Genomic DNA, 24,240 nt, shown 5'->3' with positions numbered 1-24,240 from the left:
ACGATGACACGTGGGTGACATGTTTTTGTCCGGTCTTGCTTCACTGTACCAACAACCCCAGTCGCCTCCCTGGCCCAGCAGGGCTCTGTTGGGATGACCTACATTTAATTTCATCATTTATCCCAAACACTGTTTCCATGGTCAACAAAAGCAATGGAAAAGCTAGACAGGTGTAGCCAAATACAAGGGGCTGTGGGGTACTTGCCTTGTACATGTGTATGCTGCAGAATTACTATAAGGAGGGAATATGAGAAGCAATAGAGTTTTTATGTTTTGTGTAATGTAATTATTTGTATGTCCCTCCCTATGTTTTTACACAGACCAAAGAGAAATTTCATGCTGACATGGAACAGTCTATTCCATTGGTCAGGGCCTGAATCATAACCAATACAGAGCCTGGAAGCTGTGGCAAAATGTTGACCTTACAGGTTTTTCTTGATTGTTAACACACAATTTGTGGTACTTGTAGCACAATTCAGAAAACGTCTCAGCCAATTAAACACCTTGAACCAATTCCACTGAAATACAGGAACAATTCCTTCTTTTCTCTCAAATTGTGGTTCGAAAACACACCTTTTTTTTACAAACACTACACACAATTCTCTGGATTTTGCCCAATTTTCATGTAGAAAAGCCCTGGTTCTCTCCTAGAACATAATGTCATTGAAAATATATCAAGTGGCATGAGAAGATGCAGTGAGTTCACACATGACAGTTTGTTACAGTTCAACATCAACACATATATCATCTGTGGAAAACTGAACAACATGCATTCCATTCTGTAAGATTATAGTGTTTTACCATAACAATAGTGTCAAAGTGGCTATTAAAATGATGGCTGTGTGTAATTTGACAAGAAAATGGCCTTTTAGGAGAGAGTATTTTTTTAACCCAAGATGTTAATTTTGTAGAGGGGAGGGGTTTTCCGCTTTGTGCCTGGATTTGTGTGTAGAGGTAGAAGAATCGAGAAAAACTATGATTGATAGCACATAAACCGTCCCATTTTCCTTGTTTAGAAGCAAGTGGAAACACCTGTAAACTGTAGGCTGAATTTCAATTTAACTCCAGCGCCAGGTTTTGTCAGCATCATCCATATAATCATTTTAGGTGCATTTTCAAATGTTGACAGTTGGAGACAGAAATGAGACCAATTACAATTATTATTCTTTAATACAGCAGTTATTACCTTATTCTTTTGTCTTATTACTTAAAAAGCATTTATCAGGAAAATAGTTTTGAGAAATAACACATCTCTTGCTTGAGTATAGGTATACATACATACATACATACATACATACATACATACATACATACATACATAATGATAAAATAGCCAATACAGCTGTGTTACCAGCATCAACACTGACACTGGTGACTGGTCCAGGGAAAACGTGAAAAAAGTAGAGCATCAGTTAAATTAAATGGTAATACGTACAAACATACATACAGTACACAGTCAATCTCCATGAACTCAATCCAGGGTCTGTTAAGCATTCTTGCAAAATCAATTTAGTTTTGATGGGGTGTAAACCAAACATGCCAATGTAGTAAAAAATTGAAATACAAGAGGTAAATGCATTACATGTCTGCACACTATATCTAAAGAGGTCCATCTTCTAATTCTCAGTCCTTCATTTATGGATACAGGATAACAATGTACACTGTCCAAATTACAGTAGGAAAAACATGGAGGGGGGAAATGCAGGAAAGAGCTGACCTCAGGCACATGCCAACATGTACACACTTAAACAGAATGCAATCTACCTCGGAACCCCAAGCTCCCAATCAGACACCACCACACAAATCACTAACTCCACACGTACTGTAAATGAGGCTGGCAAGGATGCTGACGAGACTACAGGTGACACTCAGAAAAGACTGACACTGATGACTGGTGTGGACATTTTTTTTTCCAAATCGGCGTTAAAGACCTCTTAAATAACTATTTAAATATTGATGTTGTGAATTTAACGCCTGTGTAAGATTGTGGACATCCCTCCAGCAGTGCAAGGCTACTCGGACATCCTCAACTGAAAGAGATAAAGGGCCAATCCAGTTTAGCCCAAAGATATCCTTGACTGTGTAGTGTCATCTTTAACCAAGATACATCATGACCGTGACCAGCATTTAAAGAAGAGGTACATGTACAGTACAAGGGATTTTTTAATACCGTGACAGCTAAACTGCATTTGCAGGGTATGGCAGGGAATTTCTTAAGTAAAAAGACCTCACGTAAAACAGCTAAATCACAACAGCTAGATAGATCCAGCCCATGAAGTTGAAGGAAGTGTTCATTTGGATGTTCCACTTCCTGCAGCAAACAACTTAAAGTACACACACACACACGCGCACACACACACACACACACACACACAGATACATACAGACACACACGACTTGGATGTGGATGTTGCATTATGATACTCCAATCCTATCAATTTAAGAACAGAATGATGATCTGGGCCATGAGTACGTGCCATCCGTAGTGCCTGATTAAAAAGTAGATGATGGCCATGGTTACACACAATGAGTAGAAGTTCTCAGTTACTATAAAAGCATGAAGACATGGAGCTGGTACCATAAAGTGGACATACTGTTCTGTATTATTAGTGTGACTTCGTGGGGAGACTCGGACTGATTTTGATTATGTGTATCCCAAACCACTATGATAATAAGAGATAGTGAGCCAGTGATCGATGGAAAAGGGATCGCAGTAGCCAATGGCTGCTCAAATACTGAGAATTCAGTTGCAGGGGCTTAATCCTGATATTCCATAAAACCAAACCACAGCACTGTTTAGAGCTCTGTGGATCTTCATCTGGAGGGGGGTGATCCCCTGTGTGTCTCTGGACTGCTTTTTCGGGAACCAGGGGCCCATTCACTCACACACCACACTGGAGGATGATCAAAAGTTCGAGAATAACGGTTGTGTCAGCCTAATAATGGATCACTCGGCCACAGAGGGCTCTGGGCTCTGGGTGGGAGAGGCTGCTACAGCAGGCTGCTGGGCCAGAGTGGAGAACCACGAGGACATGGCCGACTTAGCACTGGTCAGGGCCTCACCTACAGACTGACCTGAGGGGGAGAGAGAGAGAGAGAGAGAGAGAGAGAGAGAGAGAGAGAGAGAGAGAGAGAGGGGGAGAGAGAGAGGGAGAGAGAGAGAGAGAGAGAGAGAGAGAGAGAGAGAAAAACAAACAACATCACTGATTGATTTTCGATTAGTTGAGCAGTTTGATTGAGAAGGTGACAATCACGGACATTGAATAGTACAACCATAAACCCCCCACAAACTGCCAGACTGTCTCTGCTGCCAGCGCATGACAGCATGATGTGTGTATTGTACTCTCTGGCTTAACTCACCAACAGCCTTCCCGGTCTGGACAACGCTCCGGCTGGTGGTCATGACTGCGTTGCCGATCTTCTTCCCGCGCTCACTATTTTGTACATTGCTGAAATATCACAAATGGGACACAAAAGGTAGTCACTAACTTCATACAGGTCACCCAAAATGCAAACACACGTACAAGTACATGTAACAGTAAAAGCCATACTAAGCAGTGCATAATTCTGATGGTGCACCGTGCAGACATGGTTGGTCCCAGCTCTGGCAATTAAAAAAAAAAAAAAATTCGGCCATTTGTTCCTTCACATTTTGAATGTTGACATAAACGTTTAGCTTTTATTGCTTGTATGCAGGGGTGATAGTGAAAAAAAAACCCTGAGCCTGAACTTTTTTCCCTGCTCTAACGACGACGATAAGATACTGCATAGTGACGTAAAGTAGGCCTTTTTTGACACATTATTCAAACATTTAATAGCCTGTGTATGACCATTATTCAAGCCTGATAGTAGAAGAAAACCCTGAACCTGTAACACTTTCTGAGATAAGAATAACCTAATGGCTAATTATTATCAATGTTTTTATTTTTGCAAACTCTGTCAAGCCTGAAATCAGGCATGGAGCCTGCATACTATCAGCCCTGTGTATGTCCCTGTGGGAGACCCTTACTGTAGTTGTACCAGTGTCTTGAATAACAAGAGGATAGGGAACAGAGGTCTGGGCTCCGTTTGACAACGGTGGCCAAGAAGCCATGCCTATGAAACCCAAGCCCAGGCCTTTGTAACAAAATTACCCCTCTGTGTTTGTTTTTTTGACACTCAATACGGCCTTTGTTGTCTTCATATCCAGTGCACTTTCCACTGTGAGTAGAGCGTAACCCCAATCCTACTGACTGTAGCTACTCAATTTGAAAAAAAGTCAAACTGTTGCTGCTCTCTTTCACGTTTTTAGTGTGTGCACGTGTGTGTGTGCGTGTGTGTGCATGCTGGGAGAACAAAATGTGTACCATCACCCACCCAAAAAGGAAGAAAAACACAAAAAACACATTCAAAGACACCCCCCCATAATGACAATATCTGTTCTGTTGGTGAACAGACCAACTAGGAAGAAAACAAATGAAGAAAGGACAGAAATACGTTTCATACTAGAACAAAACACACAACACACAAATACAGCAGGTTTAAATATAGCCCCTAAAATCTTTTGAGACACTATTACAAACCCTGAACACAGATGCAAGTTACTTGCAAAACACATTTCAACATTAGAAAGCTGCGTGGATAGTAGACGTCGTTACTACCAACAATCTAGGAACTGCTGTATTTAGATTGAGCCTGGATGTTTAGTGTCTATGGAGCCATAACTACCGGTACTTCATTCCCATAGAGGCTGATACCATACTCCTGATCAGGAAGTAGAGGGCCATACATCAGCAGCAAGTAGCCCCACAACACTTCACTTCTCACCATAAAGCTATCAATAGATGAGCACAGATGAAGACACCCTTACATGAACTCTCTCTCTCTCTCTCTCTCTCTCTCTCTCTCTCACTCTCACTCTCACTCTCACTCTCACTCTCACTCTCTCACTCTCACTCTCACTCTCTCTCTCTCTCTCTCTCTCTCTCTCTCTCTCTCTCTCTCTCCCTCTCTCTCTCACTTTCTCTCTCTTCATCTTTCTGTCTCTTCATCTTTCTGTCTCCACCTGTCTCTCTCTCTCTCTCTCTCTCTCTCTCTCTCTCTCTCTCTCTCTCTCTCTCTCTCTCTCTCTCTCTCTCTCTCTCTCTCTCTCTCTCTCTCTCTCTCTCTCTCTCTCTCTCTCTCTCTCACACACACACACACGGCCGCTCACATACAAGGGGGTACAAATATGCCCTGTGTAACCCTAGAAGGCCTCATTTTAAGGATGGGGCACCAGCTGAAACCCTATACGCGCCCTGATCAGCTTCCTGCTCCTCACTTCCTGGAATGACGCCAAGCGTACACACACACAATCTTGTGCATGGTTGGCTGGGCTGATATGCGACACACACACACACACAATCTTGTGCATGGTTGGGTGGGCCGATATGCGACACACACACACAAACTTGTGCATAGATGCATGGTCCAAATTATCCTGCCTTTTTTTAAACTGTGAACTCTGTGGCACAGACGTTATGTATGGTAAGGACAGGACTAGAGATTAAATTCGTCTTCATCATAAGCTCATAGAAATGAGCACTGTATGAACCTTATGTGCTGAAAGTGAGTGACCAGCAACAGCACAGGCAGGCATCCTTAATGTAGCGTGCTTACACAGAAAGTGGCTCACTGTTTTACAGAATCTCTGAAAAACCCGGACAGATGATGAGTCTGATGAAGTTGCCGAAAATTAACAAAATGTCAAAATGTACTTATACATCCTTAAAACCAAAGATATACTGTATAAAGTAGAAGTACTCTTACAGATGTAATTACAACACTAGTCGTATGACGTTACTACCAAGTTGAAACCTTGTAATATCATACCACTAGCGTTGTAACTACATCTGTAAGAGTACTTTTACTTCTACTTTATACATTTCTGCATAAAACCATTGTAAACTAGGTGTTTATTAAAATTAACTTGATTTTAAAAACATGATAGAATTATCAGACATCATTTTAGTGTGTCATCATCACCACCTGTTCTCACACTGATGTTTCAAGTGTATGCTATGAGAGCTGCAACAGCCATCGAACTGATAGCAGCCATTGAAATTGAATGCATAGTACCAGTAGTACCTGGACCAGAATGGATCTCAGTTTGAGAACAAGTGGTAAACAACCCAATAAAATGACGCCTGTAAATCATCTGAATTTTGATAAGCACCTACTTAACCATGATAACTAGTGTGTGCACATTTTTATTGAATGGCCTGTTTTCTACCTCCTCTGGCTAGGCTTCAACATCACATCAGTGTCTTAAGTGTTTGTTCTGAACTCCAAAACAGACCAATACAGACTATAGGAATGAAGTATGGCGCACCAGTAATATGTCCCAAACAACAACACTTCCTTTGACTGCCACAGGAGGGCAGCATGCTCTCAATGTTCACTAGACAGAGATGACAATGGCATGTTTGCCTTCTTGGCTAGTCTGTAACAGCCCCCTATAGGGAGAGTTTGCCTAATCCCATTGACCGCTATGTTCCATTTTTACTACACAAAAATGGCGGCTCAAGGCTGTTCATAGTGCTCCGTTACTGCCAGGAAGTGGCTTCCACAGCAGCTACACCCTCATAAAATACTGTAGGTCTTGTTATGTAGTGTTACTGTGTTAGTCTAACAAACAGAAAGCCGCCAGGCACTGCTTCAATCTACATTGAAACAAATGGCAAGTCTACTTCTGGTGCCCCAGTTGTCATAACTCTCCTATAGAGGGCTTTAGTCACTATATTATGGTAAGTAGATCTTATTTAGTTTCACACAGTCAGCCTCAGAGGAACAAATCTGACAAGACACATTAAAAAAAAAAAACTGAGCTTAGAACATTTCATCTTCATCATTTCATCTAGTTCAAATGGGATTTCTATACTGCAAAGTACCGATTATCTGATTAGCTAATAGCCATACATTATGGCAAGTCACTTGTATAACAGAAAGTGCAAAAGCAAAAACTTAAATTTCAGATGATGAGTGATACAAAAGTCTTGAGTACTCACTGTGAGAGACGCAGCTTCATGTCAGCCACACTGTACTGGCCCAGGAAAGGATGGCTATGGGGTTGAGAAGCACAGACACAAACACAGACAGTTTATAGCTTGAAAAAGTACACTAAATACAATTTAACCCTAGCCAAGCTACAAAATAGTGGTGGATGCTTTTCCACTTTCCCAGATTTGAAACCCCTCGGGCAAGTGTTTGCAGCCTTCCCTTCGCAAGTTTGTAGTCCCATCCACTGATCTTTTAAACACTCATGTACCTAGCCTGATTATCATCGACTTTCAAATCTCTTCGAGACTTGGTCTGACTAAGAGCATAACAATGAACGTTTCCCAAACGCCAAGGTTGACCTGCCTCCGTAGGTTTGCTACTGGTTGACTGGTGTCAGACAACGTGGGTGGAGTTCCTGATTTTTCGGGAGATCAGAAACAATATTTGTATTGCTCTTGGCCTGACTAGAAGCAACGCAGCAGGTGTTGCTTCTCCAGGAGGGCGTGGCCTGGCTATGATGTACCCATCCTGTCCTGGGGAAGTGGAAAGGCACTGCCATTCAACATTTCAAGCCTATACATGTAGAGCTCGAAAGTCCCGCCCCTTAGTTCCGCATTTCACGGGACCTAAGCTGACCATCTAACAACATAGTAGCGAGTAAATATCTTCTGATCTCAGTCATGATATGCGCTGGGCTACAAATATGCTGTTTAAGAGGCTAGATAAAGATTTTTCATGCAGAAGTATCAATGTTTTGTTCCAAGGCCGTCTGCATGAAAAATGTGAAGAAACACAGCTTTCTAAAAAGTTTGGGGGTTCGTACGAAAAATTAAACAAAAATATCACAAACAACATATGTGGAGCTCGTGGCACAACTCGAAGGGGATCGAAATATCATTTTAATACCACCATTGGATTACATGCTACGATTTTCGGCTAAAAACGCCGTTGAGGTCCCATGAAATCGGGGGAAGTGATGTCACTTTCGAGCCACCCATTAAAGTGGAGTGAATTGGCAAGGAAACTATGGTAGTGCAAAGGAATGATTTATCAAAGTTTTCATTTCCAAGGGTCGTTTGATGCACCCTAATGAAAGCCCTCCTCCTCCCCTGGGGCCCTTTTCTTACCCGGGGGTGATTTCCGCCATGGCCGGGTGCTTGTTGCTGTACCAAACTCGGAAGTTGTGTGTGATCTTCCAGGCGGAAACAAACGGAGCTCCATAGTCGGCCAGCAGCTTCTCGTTATCTACACAGATCAGAGAGACAAACGGGGCTTTCTTTAACACACACCACTGGAAGATGACCAAGTCAAATTGGCAACACTGATATAAATGCAAATGACATCATGCAATGACATAAAACAGACCCTGGCTTCGGGGATCTTATCTGTTCACACCTGTTCATAGACAACAGCTATAAAACCATGTTGGCTCACTCTGGTTCATTTCATGGGCACTGTCCATGTGAAATACAAATGAACCATGTTGATAGTAAGCTACTATTGCATGTGTGTGAGAGTGTTTTATTTATCCATTCATTGGCAAAGACGTTTCGACCTCTCGGTCTTCCTCAGATTCCACAAAAATAATTTAAAGAAGAAAAAATCCAAAGTGTGCGAACCTTTTTTCCAAAATTACGTAATCTTTTTGTTCAGCACCAGGGATTGTGCACAAGTAACTCTCTACATATGAGAGTGTTTTATTACCTTGCTGGAGGAGAGCAGAGAGAGTGCTAGAGGTTAAACTGCGCCCTGATCCACTCATCGCTGTCCTCCCAGCCTGTAACTGACTGGAAGCTGCTATATAGTGTGTGTATGTAAGTTTTGTCTGCTTACCCTGCTGCAGCGTTGAGGAGAGCAGTGAGAGCACGTAGAGGTTAAACTGGGCTCTGATCCACTCGTCTCCGCCCTCCCAGCCCGTGCCGTCCAGGAAGACGTCCTCGCGGTTCTCCGTCACGTGCTTCACCAGGTAGTCTGCGAAGCGCAGGTCAGCCGTGCTCAGGTTCAGCAGTCGCCGCAGCTCGGGGTCGTGGATCAGGATACGCGCCTCCTCCACCTGAACACACCAACGCCATGCCAACCATCCAAGTAGAAAACATTACATTACGTTACATTGTATTACAATTACATGGGTAGTCATGAGTAAGCGAGCTGTTAGGGCGCCAGACTTGTAGCCCAAAGGTTGCCACTTCGCCGGCCGCAGACCCGGTGGGGGGAGTAATTAACCAGTACTCAGCCATCCTCCTCCATGACTGAGGTACCCTGAGCATGGTACCGTCCCGCTGCACTGCTCTCTTTTGTGCACCATTGGGGGCTGGCCCCTTGCATGGATTAGGCATAAATGCAATTTTACTGTGTGCAGTGTGCACTTGTGTGCTGTGTAGTACTGTATCACAATGACAATGGGAGTTGGAGTTTCCCAGTTTGGCTTTCACTTTCTTTCAAATACAATCCAATACTACACCACAAACTGGGACATACAGCAGCATAGTATACAACAGGTCCCGGTCGTGGACCTGAATACATGGCTCCTCCACCTGAACAGCAGCCATGGTGTAATGGTTAGGGAGTTGGGACTGTAGCAGCTAGATCACAGAGTTGCAGGTTCAATCCCCACCCTTACCAATCCCTTCCTCCATCCATGGCTGAAGTGCCCTTGAGCCCCACACTAACCCCACACTGCTCTAGGGACTGGACCCAATACCCTGCAATATCGATAAGTCGCTTTGGATAAAAAGTGTCAGCAAAGAGTAATGTAATGTAATATAATGAACACACGGCATGCCAACCATCCAAGTAGAAAACATTACAAGTACAATCCAAATTTACATTACAAACAGGGACATATGCAGCTGCATCGGATCGTGGATCTGGACGTGTGCCTCCGCCATCTGAACACACAGCATCCCCGGGGAAACATTACTTAACAATACATATACCGTACAAAAAGGGGTTATACGGAGACAGCAGCATACAAAGCCATACACTGCAGAAATCTTAACAAGTGAAAATATGTCCACTTTTCACCTAGGCACAGCACACAACCACCCATCCGCAAGGAATTTTTTTTTTTTTTTTTGCCAATTAACTCAATGACTGCCATTGACCTTTACTGTATAGGCCTTATTTAAAATAGTAACGCCAATGATATCTGTAAATATCAATTATGTTCTTTTTACAGTGAGGCCTTGAGGGTAATCCCAACATTGTGTTCACATTTCAAGCCTCTACAAATACAAGAACTGATCCTGTAGGTGGGAGAAGTGCCGTTATGGATAGTCAAGAGTCATGATTAAGTAATACTTCAAATGACGTTTTCTCAGCTTTTTCACTGAGAAATCACAATTTTTGGTGATATCCCTATGTTTCTCAGACAATTATTAAAGAATGGAGTGTGGCAGTGTAGCGAAGAGAAGAGTAGAGTTGCCCTGCCAGGACTCAAACCTCGGCCTAATGGATACCAAACTAGGGCTTTGACCGCTACACCAAAGAACCAGGCTAGTTGGCGTGACAGTCAGAACACACCCACAACCCTAGTGATGGTCACTCCATCACAGGCACAAACTCACATCTTATTCCTGACGACAGAGGAGAGTGTGAAAAATAAGAAAGAAGTCCAGTTCAAACATGAAAAGTTGGTGTGTCTTGACACAAGGTATTTTGAAACAAGAAACTCACATCCACTATGGCGTCACTCAGGTGCCTCTGCTGACGGAAGAGGATGTTGGTTGCACCGGCAACGAAGCCGCGCACTGTGACATCAGAGAGCAGATGGTGCTGCTGCAGGGCCATGTACGGCAAACACAGGTAACCCTGGCAACACACAAAACAATTGGGGGCATTCACAAACAGCACATCAGAGTGGCCATATGGTGAAAATCAATACAGTTTGGTTTCCATCTTTGTGTTTCTACTTGTACCAACATATATTGGGTTGTGCAGGCAATGAGGAGTTTAATTTGGGAACAACAAATTTGTGCAAAATATTGTGATGTACACAGTATTACTCAAGGAATCTTGTTGCTGTGAAGTTCATAACTGAACACCAATGGATTTTACAAAAAAACCCTCCTAATTCCCAATCGTTTAAATTGGGTTCAAGTCAGTTTAAGTCTGCATTCCAATATGCGACCTTGCTTCCTCCACTTGTGCTTGTGGCCTGGCCCCTCCTCCGTGGAGAAAACAATAAAGTTTCCTGGCTGTCAGCCTAGCCACAAAAACTTTTGGGGGACTGTTTTTCATTCATTATCCCAATTGCAAATGAGAAAAACACTTTACAATTGAGCTTTTGCAAGATATTGAAATATAATGCTGTTGTCAGAGATGTCATCATGACATTACTTCCTGGTAAGAGGCCACAAGCACAAGTGGAGGAAGCAAGGTCGCATAATGCACTTAAAAACCAAACAAACAAAAAAAACACTACACGTCTTATTATTCTGTATATTTCCAGTGCACTTTGTATCTGCAAGTGTTGTGCATGCTATGATTATGTCCTTGATTGTAAGGCGCTTTGGATTAAAGCGTCTGCCAAATGTAATGCAATGTAAGGTAATGTAAGGTGTCCTTTTTTCTCTACCTTGGTGAATATGGCCAGAGGCAGGCCGTGCTGGTCCTCGTCCAGTCCTGAGACCAGGCCCTGGGTGACCACCTGGCCGCCTGCGCTGGACTGCGGCTGCACCGTGATGGGCAGACTGGGCTCAAAAGCCCCACTATCCTGGGGTCTATCCCCTTCTCCAGCTCCCTTCCCACCGCCCTCGGCATCCTCCTTCTGCTGACCCTCCTCCAGCACGCTGGGGTCCAGCGTCTCCCAGTCGCTCTCGGAGGAGTCTGGGGAGGGCCGCTGAGGGGGCCTGAGGAGGTGGGAGTCTTCTTTCGCAGGGGTGGAGGGAGACAGCTGGTCCAGCTCTGGTGCTGGTGCTGGGGCGTCTGCGGTGATCGCTGCCTCCTCTAGCTCGCGGGTGGCGTTTGCGATGTCTGTGACGGACACGGAGACAAACTCCTCGGCCCCCGGCACCGTCCCCTCTACCAGCGTGGGGATCAGAGGGGGGTCCTCTGACACGCTGCTCCGCGGCCTGTAGTGGGACGAGTCTGCCAAGCCGTGCTCGATCATGCCTAGCGTGACATGCAACAGAAATGGATCGTAAGTAAAACAATAACATAATGTTGCCTTCCCATCATGGGAAAGGAGTTGCAAAATGGACAGAACACCTTCCTTATAGCATATAGAGCAAAACAATTTACAGTAACTCACACCCTCAATCATTTATAGTGGTTGAGACTAGAGCCAAAGGGCAATGTAGGACTGATACGTGATACATTTTTTCTGAGAAGCAAAGCAGGGTTGAAGTAGCCTGACGAGTCAGACGTTTCGGAGAAAACTTCAATACGAATGGAAAGAAGTATTAAAGTCTGGCTTCTCGCCAGGCTAAGGTTGAAGAGCAAATCAAAATGTATCAAAATACTTTTTGAGATAGGATTCGAGATTCAAGATTCTTTTATTAGGCCCCAAGGGAAATTTATCTTGGACATACTCATAGCTGCTGCATAACACATGACGGCAACAAAAAAATACATATAAAGTGCAATCATAGAGATACCTAAACTGTGTGCTTAAAGTGCATACCTAGTGCAGCCTCATGCTAGCCTGGGCGAAAAGCCGACTGTTGACTCAGTCAATCAGTCTGGCAAAAGCCATGAGGAATCCGTCTCCGTGGAGGGTAGTAGATGGTCTGATCTTACTCTATCATTTAAATTAATTGGAGTTCCAAACTCAAATTAAAACCCATCTTGTGCTTTATTAGCATGCCTGTTATGATATAGCGTCGCAAAAGCAAACAAATAACAAAACGAAAGTGTGAATTTAGTTACCTTAACCAATCAGTAACGGAGCTCGCGGGTGAGTTCCGCGTCATCACTCTCAACTGTTTGCTGATTGGCTAAACACTGAGAGAACCGAGCTCGAGGCTTTTGCCAGACGATGTGTGGAGCCAAAATCTTTGGATGGAGTACAGAGGATGGCGTCGCGAGGCTAGCCTCATGCATACTCTACATACAAAGCGTTACAAAGATGGTAGTTTGTTAACGACCCGAGTTCAATAAATGTATGATGCTGCACTGGGTATGCACTTTATGCATCTATTATGGTACTTTATGTCTGTATGTTTGGGATGAAAACTTACCAGGAAAGAGGGATAGGAGAGTCATGAGGGCTCCAACCAATGTACTCACAGGAGACACATAAAACAGCACCTGCAGAGGGAGACCAGACATGACATTCATTATAGCTGAAGGTTGACTCTCTCAATTCAAAATTCTCTCTTAACCCATTGGATGCCAGCCATTTTCGAATCATTACAAGCAAACAGCGACGGGGAATCTTCAGCATTTTGGGAGCTTTTTTCCAAGACACACAGAAAAATGAACTTTATGTCCAGAACTCTAACACCACGCCATTAAAAAACATTAATTGACAATTGGCATGTAAGTTGTGAGTTAAATGAGCTAAATTGTTGCCTCCTGTAACATTTGTGTTATTATGAGCTTAATTGTAAACTGTATTTCTCAAAATGAACACTTGAGTTATTCAGTCTATTGGTATCAGAGATCTGCATGTCCAGTGATCCATAAACATACCTTCTTCTCCAGAAGAATGAGTTTAAAAAGAATTAGGACCTGGGAAAGAAAGGAAGACAGATATTTTATAAATGTTTTATAAATTATTATACATAGTAATTTATAAAATATAAGTTTTAAAGGCTGTTAAAGTCTGCTGGAAAATGTAAGGAATGTGGTGTTGTACCTTGTGTCGAAAGTGTAATATTAAATCTCTCGGAGACAGCCCTGCAGAGACAGAGCAGAGGACAAGATAACGATGAGGAATTAAGACATGAATAAAATATGGGTCCTGATTCAGAGCAGGAGATCAATGCTTCTAAAAGGAAAACTGCCCATTTATTTCCTCTGCCTGGTCCCCATTACCTGATCTATCAGCCTGAGTAGTGCCCTCATTAGGGTCAGACGATTGGATTTACACTTGGATCAAAGCGGTCACGGTTTACTTTTCATAATGACAATTATCTAGTTTTGTTCAATTAATCATTCTTAAAATTCCTCTCTCAGGTAGGTATGCCTAAAACAATTCTATATCTCAACCTCTGGGAACACATAAAGACATGGAATAAGTTGCATTTAAAAAGGTAATACTGCTTTTGTTGGATCATGCTCATTCAGTATTAACACTAACACGTCTTCATTGGAAAAAAAACACTTCTCATTGTCAAATGAGGGAGGAGTGGGCTCTACCACTTCAGCTACATTACTGGCCATGATGGAGACGTCATTACAAAATAATAATGAAAGGAAAAACCCTGCATATAGGCCTACTGAGAGTATTATTAGTTATATTGCTTTTATTCAGTTAACTACCAAGCTACCAGGTTTAAACTGGTACCTGGGCCGACCTGAGTCTCTCTGCCCCATCTGAAATACACTGAAAATATTCTTGCCTAAGAAGTTAAAACTAGAAAGTAAAAAAGACCCTTCCTTAATTTCCCCTTGGGATCAATAAAGTTACTCTACTCTGCTCTAAAAAAAAAAACAACATTACATAACATTGTGACCTGACCTACAAAGACTTGTACACTTATCTGAGATAGGGAGTTTACACAGCACTTGAGCATGAGGGGTCGATCAGCGTTCAACAGGCTGCCAAGCCCTCGGTGCAGCCGGATGATGGATTGATGGGTGTGTGGTGGTGTGTTGCTGGTATCAGGTGAGGAGTGGGGGAGTAGACTTACCCAGGTAAACCTGTGAGCCATCTGAAGGAGTGTTCCGCAGAGAGCCGTTCATATGCTCGTACAGTTCCTGCAAGCACAGGGGTGATGGGGGTGGGGAGGGAAAAGGCAGGAAATGCATTAAAAATATATATATAAAAAAACGAACTCTTGAAATCTGGATATGTCACTAGTGCATAAGGAAAACAATGCCAGCTCAGCTCAGTTTCCTATCTCACCAGAATTGCAATAGAAGATGTTGTTCTACAAGATATTTATGGTTGTTATACAGCTGCAGTAGTATATTCAAATTCATTAATCAATTGACTAGATCATGGGAAATAATGTCACAATGACAAATCTGCAAGGTAATAAAATGTGAAATCTTAAATGATAGAGATGATGAAATCTTCAAAACTATGATGAAAAATGGAAATATGGAGATCTTTACCTTTAAAATAGATATCTGGGAGAAGTCTTTTTCCTCAAAGTATGCATGTGTGATGAGCTGTAACTTCGCTTGCAGGAGGCCATACAGAGGCTACGAGAGAGGGCAAAAGAGAAAAGCAGGCTTCTGATTACAAGATAGTGGGCGAATGTATAATGTGTTTAGACTTTAAAGTCCCATGTAGGAAATAAGGGGACATTTGAAAAGGTAATTAAGAAAACACACGCACAGGCATGCACTCACACATGCACACAAAAACAATTCACAGGATGACACACCAACCACAATACAGTGAGAGACAAAGACACATACACAATGTCACACCATGGAGTACTAAATGAGGGGGTTACAGTAGTCCAGATGTCCAATATGCAAAAATGTCTTGGCTGCCTATAAAGTAGTGAATTAGGTCCAGGGGCAGCCCTCAGAGTAATATGGGGTTCAGGGCTACTTCAGTTATGGAAGTGGAGTAGAGTAGAAGAATGCTGTTTTTTCACTCTTGAAATCTAGTTCTTGCTGTTAGGCATCCCTCTAAGAAGCTGTTTACAGGGAATATGGATATTTTTGAAAACGCATGGGTTTTAACATGTTTGACACCTGTTGACAGTTGACACGCAAACACGTTTTGTGCATTTCAAAACTCCGTTTTTAAAAATATCCCATTGAGGGGGCTAAAATAACCTGTCACAATGGAGTTTGGATTTTTATCCACATATTGTGTTTACACATAAACAGATCAAAAATATCCGCATTTAAAATATCCACAAATGTGTAACTAGCAACTAAAATCACCAGACCAATGAGTGGACACTGTGGACAGTAAACATGTAGTATCAGCTGCCTAACCACTGGCTCACTCCAGAGACACATTTCCTGTTGGGGACATAAATGTTCTAGCCCTTACGCTGTTAACAAAGACCCGTCTATGCAGACACTTTTACCATCATGTATACAGTGGGCCTAGTACAAAACAATTCAATTGTTTACACAGTACCAATTTAAATGTTTAATCAGTCAATGAACCAGATACACTTGGATCTTGACCAACTTCCCTTGACTGCTGTGGCTGCAGAGCACATTTTCTTCTCCGAGAGAAAGAACACAAACCCAGAACTTGAGCTGAAACCGCAGTGGCATGTAAGCAACTGGATCGCATTCGCAGTTGTCTCTGAACCGCTCCCTCCAGTTTCATCAGCTTGCACACAGCACCTGTTCTTTCCCTAGAGTCTACCTTTGCAGTGGGACTGGGTCCCGTGAGACCCATTCTCTAGTCATATACAGATGAAATGACCTCAGTGACGGTCCTTGAGGAATTAAACCAAGACAAGTGATCTCACATTTTCAGAATACCTTCTAAAATAATCACACAATGTGCGTGTTCACAGCCACAGAGGGGCATAAAACGCATAAAACGTCTCACTACTGTCAATATACAGTATTAGTGGTATGAAGATTTTATTGTATTTTTCCTGTGATGTACTGTATTTACTATTTACCTAATTTTATCTATCGTTTTCATACTTCACCAGATATATCCCATTAATATCCCATTATGCTTTCCATTTAGTCTACTGTATCTCTGCAGTAAATTCATTTGAAATGATACGTAGTGTCCTTTCAGAAACTCACATTCTTTATTATGGGCCATTCAGCACTTAGTGTGGTGCTTGGTTACAAAACTGGGAACTTAGTGGTGACCAAAAATGATGCAAGGACGATAGTTACAGATTTTGTCCAAGACCGTTCCTCCATCCTTACCACCACTTAAGATCATGGGAGTCTGAAGGTCATAGCTAGAGCAATGTGGATGATTCACTGATCCATTCAACACTTATTAGCAAAGGCTGCCGGCAACAGAAGCCATGAATTCGATTCATCACTGTGGTTTGTTTGCTGACTTAATCACACACACACACACACACACACACACACACACACACACACACACACACACACACACACACACACACACACACGCACACACACGCACACACACGCACACGCACACGTCGTCGTCATGTGGCTGTGTGTCTCTCTCAGCTGACTCACCACTCGACTGAGGACACACACGCTCTTCTGCACCGTCTCCCTGGTAACATCTGCCTGTCGCACCTTCAGTGCCTGGAACAGAGAAGAAGTTTTATTAAAATCATTATACTGCCTGTTATTCAAATTTGGTTGTTGAAACGGTCTGTTTAAACTAACCCAAAGAAGGTCTGAGCAACGGAAATGTTGTGGTCAATACAATGCAAGTGTAATGGACTGACATTTGTCTACTACTGTTCACACTAAAGTTTGAAAAATTGGCCTTGTTTACACATTTTATTTTCACGACCCCGTTGACATGTCGTGTGGAGTACAAAAAAAATTTCTCAATTGTTGTCAACTCAAATGAGAGTGGAATATGGAATCACTTATTTTCTAATCATACTGTCTTTGCTAAACATACTGAACAATTAACTTAAATTAACTGCTGGAATTGAACTACTGGGGTTGTGCATGGTGCACAGCAGTGCAGTGATCTTCATCTGGGTCTCTCCAGTGCAGTGATTTTCATCTGGGTCTCTCCATCTGTGTTGTGCTTGGCGTCTTAAGGTGCCGGTATGCTTGCTGCGAGCTGTAAATTACGCGCGTCACCGCGAGCAAACGACAGCACATGCTTGCTTCAAAAGCAGTTGACCAAGACGCAAAATACTGGCAGTATCATCCAGGGGGCAGAGAGCACGCAGCATTGGGATGGGGAAATTGGGAACACAGATGGCAAGGAAAACAACAAAACAAAAAGAGGGGCTCCCTGGGCAAGGAAAGAATACTGCTACTACTCCTGTATGTGCATGTTCCCTTTTCAAAGTGCAACAAGGAAGTATGATCACAAATGCTTGTAATTTCGGACAAACTCAATGAGACGCTCTTAAAAGTTACTGCCATTATCGTGTTCATATCAAGCACACGCGTGGAACTGCGCAGTCCATATTACGATCGCCCCCAGCGAGTTTGAAGATATTGCACCTGACGCACGCATTTGGCTGCCATGTCCAACGCGCGCGAAACTGACATTAAATATGCACGTTAACGCGTTCATGAACGAATCGTGCACGCGCTCGCGTATCTTGCAGCAAGCATACCGGCACCTTTACTCTGTGTATTGATCTTTGTGCATCTGTGTTATGTTACTTATGTTCTGGTATATCGTCTGCGGTGTGTTTTAAATACCTTGCTACCACTGAATTTGGGGTAGAAATAAATGTGACTTGACTTGGCTGAATATAGAGTTTGAGTCGCACTGTTTTGATCCCTACTTAGTGCATAGTGGCTGAATTAGCATTTAGCTTCAGCCTTGAGACATGACAGACATACTTGTCTGTAAGCCTTACCTTTGCTTCTATCTGTCTGTAACAAGAAACACCGTAGACACATTTCATCTCTCCATCTCGGGGTGGTAAATGGAAATAAATTGTGTCTGTAAGAAAGAAAAAACACACACACAAACAACATTGAAGTGTCAAGAACAGCACAGTAGTGATGATTAATCAAAGTTTAACAAGAGAACTGGAGTTTCTTGTTTGGCCTTGATGGGATCCACCTTTAACAGCACAAAAGCCCAAGTGAGTAAAGGTCAAAGACGTGTTTTAGTAGTTGGTGAAAAGTAGAAGAAGCACAGTGCCCTAAAAACCACTGGACTGGTTTCCATAACTTAACAGGTCAAAGTATGTAGTGAAGCAATTAAACAAGATTGACTGTTGAGCTTACAGACACAACACTGAGGCGTTCAGGCAATAAAAAAGAACAAAAGCAATCAATCCGAATGACAGAGTGTAATGGCATTGTAAGCAGCGATACCGACACAGTAAGAGGACAAAGGAAAACAGTGTGAAAGTAGAGCAGATAACAACACAATATGCCGGCACACAAGAGACTGCAAGAAGAGCACATCGTGTTTCTATTATGTTTCCTAAATCCTTCCTGGTGCGTCACCAGACCTCTATCGTCCAATCACGATTCATGTCCATATTTTCATATCAACATCTTTAATTTCAGGAAAACTGAACGATTAATCTACATAAGAGGAGCCCCAGACATAAACAGATGTGGCCAAAGGTGACCCTCGACATGGCCCATGTCAGAAACCTGTCTTTTATATTGAACACTACATTGCCACTTCTAAGGCTGGCCAAGGATCTAAGGGTGATAGCCCTGCAAGATCCTTGGTGAGCTGGTGCCCCCACAGAGCAGTGATGCATGGGAGCTGCATAACTATGCCTATGTCAGACGATGTGTGTTGCAACTGTGCTTTCAAATATCTTAAATTGTGAGAGGATGGTGTAGAAATCCTTGAAAATGCTAGTGAAGTTTAATTCACGCTGCCATCACTTCCGTTCACAACAACAGTTTTTTTTTTGGTGCCAACACATCATCACAGATTTTGGGATGTTTCAATTTAGTTCCAGACTAAGCCTAACTCTCTGCATGCCCCTTTGCATCTGGACAGTACTCTACTCACCCTCTTGGAAGTTGTGTGCTCCATCAGGCAGGGCCAGGAAGGGGAGGTACTTCCACTCCTCTGGCAGGGCATTGCTGTCATGGCCCTCATCGGGAAGGAGAGGAGGATAGGAAAACTCCACCTTCACAACAGACAGGAAAAGAAAAGGTTTTTCAACAGGTACAAAGTCTCATTTATTACCAGTATCTGTTACACTGCTGAACTCATTATACTTAGCTGACGTTACATTACATTTAGCTGACACTTTTCTCCAGAGCAACTTACAGTTTATTTTGTAGGGTATTGGTTACAGTCCCTGGAGCAATGTGGGGTGAGGTCTAGGTGCTCAAGGGCACTTCAGCCATGGATGGTGTAAGGAGAGGTCAGGTGGGATTCGAACCTACAACCCGCAGATTGAAAGACCAACTCTCTAACCACTAGGCCAGGGCTACCCTCAGATCATTAACAGAGTCATTTTGTAATGTCCATACTTTAAGTATGCACACGTGTGCATAACTTAACTCTGCCTTTCAGAGGAGACACAATAAGAGAGAAAGCGTAAACAACAGACAGACTGACAACGAGACTGAGAGGTTTCAGGATACGTGTACACGTGGATCTATAACACATGGATACAGTTGAGCAGCTTCCCATTACAGTAAGGTCAACAGAGGTGGAGGTCCTGGCTTCAGAGGCTGTTTCTTATTCATGTATTCCCTCTGCCTGTGCACACGCACAGTAGTTTACTTTTAGTAGTAAGTAGCCTACATTTAACTTTTAATGTTTGTGTCTGACACAATAGGCCGACTACACTAGTGCAGACTCTATAGGAGCAAAATAGTTTTTAGCTATTTGATGGTCCTGGCCCTGACCAAACGTTAGCCCTCATTTTATAAGGTCGTCTAGGGGCCTCTAGACTCTGCCTGTCTTCTCTCTTCCTGAAAATTCAGTCCATTTTCGTCCAGTAGATATTGTGAAAAGTTGCCAGCATGGAGACAGACAGACAGACAGACAGTAACAGTCAGGTAAACAGAGAAACAATCTATCAATTTCACTTTGGGATATGGTGGGACTAAAAGTAGGGGTGCGCGGTATGGACGGTATACTATCGTGCAAGGTATTTTTCCCCCCAAGGTATGGATTTTGGCCATACCGCTCTACCGCCATAGCGCATTGCGTCCTGCAGATGGCAGTAATAGACAACGTTTTGCAAGCTAACAGCCCAAGTCATTCATGTCAATGCTGGTGTCTGACAACAGAAATGTGCTAAATCTATGTGCTACTGGTTGCTTTACATTTGCGCCAGCCTTACTGTATGTTACTGTGTCCAGGTGAGATAATATCATTCACGATATCTGGCTGGGTGTTAGTAACTTAGATGACTGTTCACTGTTTAAAATGTGATTTAGCGATTTCGCTAACGTTAGCATGCTAACCGCTGCTGCAGTGATAGCTGCCATTTAAATGCATTAGTTCTACAATGCATTGCTAGCTGCCTCATGTGGAAGTTCGTTTTTTTTTAAACTTTAACAATAACAGCTGAACCATTAGGCTTGGCATAATCACAGATGCAAGCACACATTTCCAAATTACCCCCAGCAACTCCAGAAATAGAAAAAAAGGTCAAATTAACGATTTATTGGATAAAATCCATGTTCAGTTTGACACCCCTCCCTTCCCTAGTTTAACCCCTTCTAGACTTGGTGAAATTGACAGTGTTGTAGCCTGCATTGCATTGCAAAATGCATTTTACATAGTTTTTGTTTGTTTTCAAAAGATTTGAATAGCAAGAATTCACACACATTCCAAAAAATGCAAATGCAAAAGTTAAAAAAAAGGTGTTTTGTACATTTTGCGACGGAATGCTTAAATTTCACACAAATGTAAAATACCGTGATATATACCGTGATATATACCGTGGCTAAAATTATACCGAGGTATACATTTTAGGCCATACCGCCCACCCCTAACTAAAAGCATAAATGATGTGCGACCAACACAATTGAGACACTCCACAACAGCAAGAAATACAGTATACTTGGTGTTTGGTGACCAATGGCTTGTCCACCATATGGGCAGCAGTAGATATGAATAGTAGATCACTTAGCCAACTATATGGGAAATAACCCAAGCCACCACATGCCGACCCGATCTTCAGCCAGACAATAACAATGAAAGACACTTGGGGTGCAGGCAGACCAGCATTACAAAATGGGCTGTGTGTAACACACAATAATATAACCTCGGCCTCCATACAAAGATATTTGGCCACCTTTCATGAAGCCAAAATACAAAATATGCCTAAGTCCACAAGCATGTTCGAAGGAACCCTGTTACAATGCTTCCAGCTTAACTATATGCGCTAAAGCATTTCATACATCACACAAAATGCAGCCTAAACATCTGCCCTTTGTGGCTACTCCAACAGCAAATTACCATTCTGGTTTCTTTTATTGACGAAAGTGACACCAACAAACAACAGGTGTGATACTAGATGAGACAGCCTGTTTGATTACGAGAGAGAGAGAGAGAGAGAGAGAGAGAGAGAGAGAGAGCGAGAGAGAGCAAACCTAATCTCCTGGTCCTCCAAGGGAGGCTCGTTGGCAGCCCCTATCAGGTGGTGGCTAATACCTTTCTCTCTTTCTCCCTCTATCTGTCTCTCGGCAGCTCTGAAATGAAACCAGGCCAGATTAAACAATGCCCTTCTTCCCCCTCGGCTGGTTGGACCAGATACAACGAGCAGGTGACGAGCAGGAGCAGAGGGGGGTCAGACCACCTCCGTGGCAGGACTGCTACTTTCAATAAGGTAAGTGGTCTACACAGCTGTGATGCTCCACCACCCCCCACCCCACTCCAACCACTTACCCCCACCAACCCCACCCTTCCTCCGGGGACACAGATGGCACGCAAGAACAGCTGACAATTCAGCAACATTCAGATACTTTTGAGAGGCTAAGCAATAGGGCACATTAGGATTAGGATTGTGTTAAGGGTGTCTCTATGTTTGAAAAGTTTCTGAAATGCATCTGTGTTTGAAAACTTTCTGAAATGCATCCATGTTTCTCAGTTTTAGGATATGCAGACCTACTTCATTTTCCCCCAATAATGAACAAAACTAGGGCCCCCATGTCTATGATGCTCAGCCTCAGACCCATTGCCCTGCCATCATCACATAGCAATTCTTCTTGCTGCTCACCTGATCTGCACGATGATTGACAGTGCATGGTTAACAACACTGTGTCCCCTGAGGTTAATACGGTATAAGCTACATTCAACAGCTTTGGTGTGTGCTGGTGTGTGCAGCGATGTTCTGTGTGTTTTTGTTGTTGTTGATATCTGTTGTGACTGTCTGTGTCTTCCGTCTGGTGCCAGCGTTTACTGCAAACACAATTGCCCCATGGGGGACAATAAAGTTCTAATACTACTTCTACTAACATGTTGATGGGGCAGGCAAACTTCTCTGTGCTTTTCGTATGTTTACCAATGCCAACAGTCCTAAACCTGATAAATAGAAGTTAAATTACATGCACACCTGTTGACCCAGCGCTGGCAGCGCTATGTCAATAACAGCTAGCCTATGACTAACTTTGTCCATGCAACATGATATTTACAATGACTATTGCAGGATGCTTGAATGATCCCTTTCGTTTCATAATCCAAACAAGGACAACTCATAAAAAAGAGGTGGTATCTCCACCCTGGGCAATTTGAACATTTCAATCAAGACAATGTTCATTAGTTTGGTCAAGAATACAATAGAGTGCTTTGCACGAGGAAACATTGTGGTATTAATTCATACCGACTGGTGTCAAACTGGTTAAATACAGTAAAAGTGCACGTCTGGTTTAAAACCAATTACTCATCGGTAGCCTATGAAATGGAGCTATTATAGAGGTAACATAAAACGTGCTAAAATGGGAGCCAGATACGAATTCAAGTGCTGTTTATTCATTTATGACTTGGCTAGCCAACCTCGCTGCCGCTAATGTGAATTACAACTTGTTTACTTTCTAACAATGTCGCAATGCAATGCACCAAAGCTCGCATCACAACTATTTTCAGCACTATTCAGTTCTACTTGAGTGTTTTGACCAAAAGTTACAGGCATATTTGGAATGTAAAGAACAGCACAAGTGACATGCCACACGAGTTGAACGCAATGTTACCTGACAACCCTTTTTGTGATGAAATCCAACCACGACGATGTGCAGCACGGGCCCTTTAAGTTCCTCTTTGCCATGCGACTCCATGGCCCCCTGTTAACTGAATGTCTTTATCTTGTTAGTCTGTGAATAGCCAAGTATATGCAGAAAAATAATGACAGCCTTCCAACGGACAAGACTCGGAGAAGAAACAGGTTTGTGCTTCCGCAACTGCGACTGATGGGTTTGCATGACGTCACTCACGACAGTTCTTGCTCGTGCAGCGCCTCCCCTTGAGCGTGCTGTGCAATGCCGACCTCTGCCATCATTTTTAGCAGCATAACTGACTAAATTAATACATTGAGCTTTTCTAAACTAGCT

At 42.9% G+C, this 24,240-nt stretch overlaps 1 protein-coding gene across 1 annotated transcript; it reads right to left on the bottom strand.

The window, feature by feature from the left end:
• Positions 1 to 1,151: 1,151 nt before the first annotated feature.
• Positions 1,152 to 24,236, bottom strand: avl9 (AVL9 homolog (S. cerevisiase)). The gene is made up of 16 exons (XM_063206534.1): positions 23,884 to 24,236; positions 19,739 to 19,859; positions 18,612 to 18,697; positions 17,287 to 17,358; positions 15,241 to 15,330; positions 14,814 to 14,880; positions 13,817 to 13,857; positions 13,651 to 13,689; positions 13,197 to 13,266; positions 11,594 to 12,129; positions 10,693 to 10,827; positions 8,851 to 9,070; positions 8,145 to 8,262; positions 7,026 to 7,079; positions 3,361 to 3,449; positions 1,152 to 3,075 (listed from the first exon to the last, which is right to left on the bottom strand). Exons 1-16 carry the CDS (start codon positions 23,965 to 23,967, stop codon positions 2,948 to 2,950), a joined length of 1,950 nt encoding a protein of 649 aa, XP_063062604.1. The 5' UTR covers positions 23,968 to 24,236; the 3' UTR covers positions 1,152 to 2,947.
• Positions 24,237 to 24,240: the final 4 nt, after the last annotated feature.

Source organism: Engraulis encrasicolus, chromosome 9 (assembly GCF_034702125.1).
Source record: "Engraulis encrasicolus isolate BLACKSEA-1 chromosome 9, IST_EnEncr_1.0, whole genome shotgun sequence".
Classification (NCBI taxonomy): domain Eukaryota; kingdom Metazoa; phylum Chordata; class Actinopteri; order Clupeiformes; family Engraulidae; genus Engraulis; species Engraulis encrasicolus.
This window is presented reverse-complemented; position numbering and strand designations above follow the sequence as displayed.

Coding starts and splice junctions, on each gene's coding strand:
- avl9 (XM_063206534.1), bottom strand. CDS start 23,967: ATGGAGTCGCATGGCAAAGAGGAACTTAAAGGGCCCGTGCTGCACATC. Junction 14,881..15,240: donor CCCAGATATCTATTTTAAAG/GTAAAGATCTCC, acceptor CTGTGCTTGCAG/GAACTGTACGAGCATATGAA. Junction 3,450..7,025: donor ATGAAGCTGCGTCTCTCACA/GTGAGTACTCAA, acceptor GTGATATTTCAG/CAATGTACAAAATAGTGAGC.